Source organism: Prionailurus viverrinus, chromosome E2 (genome assembly GCF_022837055.1).
Source record: "Prionailurus viverrinus isolate Anna chromosome E2, UM_Priviv_1.0, whole genome shotgun sequence".
NCBI lineage: Eukaryota > Metazoa > Chordata > Mammalia > Carnivora > Felidae > Prionailurus > Prionailurus viverrinus.
The window spans coordinates 48,185,283-48,192,268 of NC_062575.1; the positions used below are offsets into that span (position 1 = coordinate 48,185,283).

General features: G+C 44.5%; 1 protein-coding gene across 1 annotated transcript; it reads left to right on the plus strand.

Moving 5' to 3' along the window:
• The first annotated feature begins 808 nt into the window (after positions 1–808).
• On the plus strand, positions 809–5,250 carry LEUTX (leucine twenty homeobox). The gene is made up of 3 exons (XM_047834653.1): positions 809–815; positions 3,864–4,015; positions 4,738–5,250. The coding sequence occupies exons 1-3, from the start codon at positions 809–811 to the stop codon at positions 5,185–5,187; spliced, it is 609 nt and encodes a 202-aa protein (XP_047690609.1). The 3' UTR covers positions 5,188–5,250.
• Positions 5,251–6,986: the final 1,736 nt, after the last annotated feature.

The following is a 6,986-nucleotide window of genomic DNA, read 5'->3' on the forward strand; positions in this document are numbered from 1 at the left end:
CCCAGAGCCTGGAGCCTGTTTCAGATTCTGTGTCTCCCTCTCTCTGACCCTCCCCTGTTCATGCTCTGTCTCTCCCTGTCTCAAAAATAAATAAAACATTAAAAAAAAAAAAAGAAATTCTGGAACTTCTATCACTTTCCAATTCTAGTTTAAAATAAATAAATAAATAAATAAATAAATAAAAATGCAATGTATCGGTTAAGTTCCCTTGCTCAGAATTCTCCCTGGGCTTTGAACCATCCCAAATCCAAACTCTAACAGAAGTTACAAGAATGTCTACCATTTAGGCTCTGCCAAGATCTTGACCCTTGCCTGCTGCTGCTTTGTTTGAGGGGCTTCCCCATGCACCTCCCATCCCCGGAACCTCATCCCCACCCTGCGAGGTCTCACCAGTAGCTGCCCAACGCACAGAGCCCATCCTTCACCTTCTGGATTCAATTGCCTTCCCAGTTTACTGTTTCTCTCTGTAGCTTGAGTGTTTTCTCTTTTTCCCAGAGTGAAATTTTTGAACATTTTATCCATTTTGACTTCCATTTGTTTTCCTCCACCATTTGAGGTCAGAGATGAAGTCTGGAATCACCGCTTTATCCCAGGGCCCTGCACAGCATGGGGCACAGAACAGGTTCTCAAGGAGCACGTGTTGAATGGATTACCAGAGGGTGTGACATTAGGGCGGGGTAGGGCAGGGACTATACTACGTCAAAATTTTGTATAAATGGTAGTCCTCAAACCCAGCAGATACATAGACTGAATTCAGGAGTTCAGCAAACACACGACAGAAGGAGTCCTTGCATTTCAAAAGGATATTATGGCAGGTAAGCTGGGGCAAGGGCAACAAATGCTTGCAGTGCTAGAGGTTGAGCAGTTGGGCTGTGGACAGGCCGAGGCAAGATGGTGAGACTTTGTGGTAGCATCTTGCCAACACCAAGTGGTCAGTTTTGGGAACCACTGGGTTATACCAACAGGAAGCATTGGAACACATTTTGTAACTGGACTCCACCATACTGTGTACTGTGAGTTTTTGTTTTTCCATGTTCTTTTTAAAAAAATTTTTTTTAAGTGTTTATTTTTGAGAGAGAGAGAGAGAGACAGAGATAGAGCACAAGGGGGGCAGGGGCAGAGAGAGAGGGAGACAGAATCCGAAGGAGGCCCCAGGCAATGAGCTGTCTGCACGGAGCCTGACGTGGGGCTCAAACTCATGAAATGTGAGATGATGACTTGAGCCGAAGTTGGATGCTTAACCAACTGAGCCATCCAGGTACACCCCCACTGTCCTATTTTCAGCAGTGGAAACAAGGTAGTACTTAATATTTGATCCATATTCCATTTCTTTATTACCTAGTGAAATTGAGACTCTTTGCTCTATTTTATTAATTTTTTTTATGTATGAAGATATATATATATATATATATATATATATATATATATGAAGGATAAGGGCCCCCTACATAAACAGAATCTCCTATGGAAAATGGATCGAATATTGCTAGATGCCATGGTTTTACATTTATATTTTAAACAATAAAACAACTCCTACTCTGCACCTATTATACACAGAGGCTGTAATTAACAGACTTGCTTTCTGGATACTCAGTTCTTCCCCAAAGCAAGTGAACTATGGGACCATTTTACTGGTAGAGAAAAGGGGCAAATAATATAAGTGTAGTGATACTCCCAGAGAGAGCTAATAAATGGGAGAATCAACATTCATTCTCAGGTCACTAAGCTCCATACCTGCTCCTCTCACTGGCCTCGTTGATAAATGGCCAAATCAGCTTCAAGATCTCACATGCCGACCAGTGTAGATGGCAGTGACCCTGAGTCTATGGCTGATTAGGGCAACAGAGTCTCAAATACTCTATGAATCATATGAACTCAAATGAATCCAACGTTGATAATCATGTCACTACCCTATGTTATTCCAACTGTCCTCACAGATATATTTTCTTTTTAAAAATTTTTTTACATTTATTTATTTAAAAAAAAAATTTTTTTTTCAACGTTTATTTATTTTTGGGACAGAGAGAGACAGAGCATGAACGGGGGAGGGGCAGAGAGAGAGGGAGACACAGAATCGGAAACAGGCTCCAGGCTCTGAGCCATCAGCCCAGAGCCTGACGCGGGGCTCGAACCCGAGGACCGCAAGATCGTGACCTGGCTGAAGTTGGACGCCCAACCAACTGCGCCACCCAGGCGCCCCTACATTTATTTATTTTTGAGAGACAGAGAGACAGAGCACAAGTGGGGAGGGGCAGAGACAGAAGGAGACAGAATCCGAAACAGGCTCCAGGCTCTGAGCTGTCAGCACAGAGCCCGACGCAGGTCTTGAACTCACAAACTGTGAGATCATGACCTGAGCCGAAGTTGAGCCGAAGCTCAACCAACTGAGCCAGCCAGGAGCCCCGAGGAAAGATTTTCTCCCACTAGTCTGGTTCATTTTTCTTGGCTATGAGTTCCTAGTATATTCTTTTTTTTTTTTTTTTTTTAGCATAGGTTTATGTATTTATTCATTTTAATTTATTTACTGTTTTTATTTATTCATTGTTATTTATTGTTTAATTTACATCCAAGTTAGTTAGCATATGGTGCAACAATGATTTCAGGAGTAGATACCTTAATGCCCTTTACCCATTTAGACCATCCCCCCTCCCACAACCCCTCCAGCAACCCTCTGTTTGTTCTCTATGTTTAAGAGTCTCTTATGTTTTGTCCCCTTCCTTGTTTTTATATTTTTGCTTCCCTTCCATATGTTCATCTGTTTTGTATCTTAAATTCCTCGTATGAGTAAAGTCATAGGATATTTGTCTTTCTCCGACTAATTTCACTTAGCATAACAGCCTCTAGTTCCATCCATGCAGTTGCAAAGGGCAAGATTTCATTCTTTTTGATTCCCGAGTAATACTCCATTGTGTATATATACCACATCTCCTTCATCCATTCATCCTTAGATGGACATTTGAGCTCTTTCCATACTTTGGCTATTGTTGATAGTGCTGCTATAAACATGGGGGTGCATGTGTCCCTTTGAAACAGTATACCTGTATCCCTTGGGTAAATACCTAGTAGTGCAATTGCTGGCTTGTAGGGTAGTTCTATTTTTAATTTTTTGGGGAACCTCCACACTGCTTTCCAGAACTAGTATATTCCTCTAGAACAAGTGGACGGTTAGGACAGTTACTTGCTCTTAAACCAGGCTTGAACCATTTTCGCATAGGGGAAGCAGAATTTCAGTGGTGCAGAGCAATCCCAGCAAGATGGTGAAGAGTGGGTTCCATGAGTCAACTTTTAAATAATTAATTAATTAATTAATTGGCGTTTTCCCTATATTTTTACCTCTTGAATTTTTTAAATGAAATTTATTGTCAAATTGGTTTCCATATAACACCCAGTGCTCATCCCAACAGGTGTCCTCTTCAATGCCCATCACCCACTTTCCCCTCTCCCCCTGTCCCCCATCAACCCTCAGTTTGTTCTCTGTATTTAAGAGTCTCTTATGGTTTGCCTCCCTCCCTCTTTGTTTGTGTCTTTTTTTCCCCCTTCCCTTCCCCCATGGTCTTCTGTTAAGTTTCCCAGGATCCACATATGAGTGAAAACATCTGGTATCTGTCTTTCTCTGCCTGACTTATTTCACTTAGCATAACACTCTCCCGTTCCATCCCCGTTGCTACAAATGGCCAGATTTCATTCTTTCTCATTGCCAAGTAGTATTTCATTGTATATATAAACCACATCTTTATCCATTTGAGTCAACTTTTAAGACCAAGCTCTTGGCTCTCGGGTCAGGCTCAGGTAAGAAGTTTATCTTTGTTTTTTGTTTTTTTTTTTTTTTTTTAATGAAAGCCTTGTGTCTATTCCTTTTGCAGAAGAGCAAAGGTATGCTCGCCGGAGGCGCACACACTTTAGTGCAGAACAGCTTCAAGCACTGAAACAAGTGTTCGAAGAGACCATGTACCCAGACTGGGTTACCATGATGGAACTTATTTCATCTACTCAGCTAGACGAATCCGTGATAAAGGTATGTCCCTGAGTGTGTGTCTACACAGCACACCTAACCCAGAGCTTCATATACACTTTAGTCATCATGTAATTCCTATTTATTGAACAACTGGTATGTGCGCAGACAGATGTCTTATAGTTTTATTCTTATGACCATCCATTTTATTAGGGAACACTAAGCTCGCAGAGAATCCTCCAAGGATTATAAACATAAGAGCTAGAATTTGAACCCAGACCTTTCTGACTCCAGACCCGTAATGCTACACAGCGATGGATCTCAGATAAGCCCATTGGAGTCAGCTCCTGTTTATGTCTAGATTCTCCCTAATCAGACCATTCGGTCATTTAGATGCCTTGCAACTAAGTTGCCACAGAGTATTCGGGGTATGAGAACCCCCGAATGAATCCCGAAGACACCCCAAGCTAGACTCCCACTCCAAATTCTTGGTCTTCAGAAGTCTGTCTGAAAATGCTGAGCACCCACCAAGACAGAAGCACCTTGCCTTAACCCCTCCTGATCTAGGGTTTGAGTGCTCTGTCATGATCTTACACTCCCTTTGCCTTCTGGAACTCAGGACAGCAGAGGATAGAAGGAATGTCCCTTGTTCAGATAACTATGAAGAGATGAGACACTAGCTTTCTCATGCCAAAAGAAGCTAATTCCTGAGAAACATGAGGATTTCCCTTTAGACCCGCCCCCCCCCCCCCCCCCATTAACCTGCTCACCTCCTCTCTCCCCAGACTTGGTTTAAGAACCAGCGTGTGAAAAGGAAGAAAGAGCAGCAACAAACTGATTCAAATTCGTCACTAAAATCATCAAACCAGACGATTTCAATCAAAGAGGAGCAACCTCCCTTACCTGTAACTTCAGCAAACACTCATCCCGGGAGTCCCAGCATTTTGGATGCCTGTGACCATGAACTACCTCAGTCTCCTGATAGCGTGCAATCTTCAGGTGGTGCTGGTCCCTCCAAGTGGAATTCGTCTTGGGATTCTCCACCTCATGATCTCCAACAGATATGTCTGGGGGACCCTGATCCTCCTTGGGCCTCCATTCCCTATGACATAGATCAACTTATACAACTATATGCCTTACCTGGGGATGATGATCTAGATCAGTACCTCTCCCCCAGGTGTCCCAGTTCAGGAGATATGGCTGACATACCCACCCTTATTGAGAAAGATCTATGATCCAAATCCTGACCAACTGAGGGACGTTTCCAAAGGCCTTTCATGGGTCAACGAAGTCTAAATGGACCAGAGCCCAGGAATTTGCCTTTTTCTGTGAGAAGAAAGAAATCCAGGATAGCCTGGGTGGCTCAGTCAAGTGTCTCTTGATCTTGGCTCAGGTCATCATCGTGAGTTCGAGCCCCGCATTGGACTCTGTGCTGACAGCACAGAGCCAGCCTGGGATTCTCTTTCTCCCTCTCTCTCTCTGTGCGCTATCATGTGCGCTCTCTCTCTCTCTCTCTCTCTCTCTCTCTTTTTCTCAAGATAAATCAACTTAAAAAAAAGAATCTACCTTTTAAATTTTGTTTAGTGTTTATTTTTGAGAAAGAGAGGGAGAGAGAGACAGAGCATGAGCAGGGGAAGGGCAGAGAGAGAGGGAGATACAGAATCTGAGGCAGGCTCTGGGCTCTGAGCTGTCAGCACAGAACCTGATACTCCATTGCTGAGTGGAACCTGAGGCTCCACTGCTGACAACAGAGAGCCTGACGCAGGGCTCAAACTCGTGAACTGAGAGATCGTGACCTGAGCAGAAGTCGGACGCTTAACCGACTGAGACACCCAGGCGCCCCAACAATCTACCTCTTATCATTGCCTGTGTAACTTCTGTACTCTGAGTACCGTCTCAACCAAATTTCAGTATTAAGGGCAGTCATAGGTGCCTTTAGAATGGTAGCAGAAACCAGGTAGTTTTCCTTGGGTGCTAGCTTGTCGCAACTGACCTAGCTCCATGAAAGCACTCCAACTAAAGTCAATGCCATATAGACGAAGCTCTCTTGCACCTGTTCCCCATGGACCATCTTTATCTCTTTAAAAAAGTCACAGGGACATTAGCAAGGTGGTGGACTAGGAGGTCGCAGCACTTGTGTCTCCCCAAAACGATGATTTAACAACTAACTACTCACTGATGAAAATAGCTCAGAGAGAGCTCTGGAGTATAAGCAAGAAGCACAGCAACCCAGGGGAACATAAAACCTGAGGCCTCATAGAAAAGCACAGGAGGGATTTTACCTGTGTCATCTCATCCCCAGTTCTACAGAGTTTGTTGCCAAAGAGGGATCTCCTTGGCTGTGATGCACTTACCCCCGACCCTCTCCACCCATCCCACTTCAAGAAAAAGAGTAGGGAGACTCCAGCAGCTTTCACCACGAGGATTCAAGTGGCCCTTGTGGCCCTCAGGGACAACTGCAAATTTTGCTACTGAGGACTCACCCAGTGTTCACCCATGCTGATCCCAGCTGATGGAGTTGCCTAGAGTCCGTGCCCCCAAGCCTGTGTTGGAAGAGGTTATAGAAAGGATAAGACTGCTGGTTGACCCATGAGCTGGACATTGACAATCAGAGGCTCCTTACCCCCTCCCCTGTCCCTGGAACAGGCATTCCACTTGACTTTCCCCACAGCCAATGTAAATCCCCTCATTATTAAACCTGCTATTTACCAATCTGGAGTAGTCTGCCTCTTCTGTCTTCTTGCCCTCTGTACGGTGGCCGGTTTCAAATCATATCTGGCAAGCTCCTGGGTAGCTTGCCAACCAACAGCCCCTGGAACAGGAGCTGACACTTCAGCCCCATCCACACTGGCCCTGACCTACCACATGAACACCCACATCCTTGCTGGTTAGGTGCTTATTAAGAAATGCGATGAGGGGCACCTGCGTGGCTTAGTCGGTTGAGCGTCCGACTTTGGCTCAGGTCATGATCTCACAGATCGTGAGTTCGAGCCCCACATCAGGCTCTCTGTTGTCAGCAATGGAGCCTGCTTCA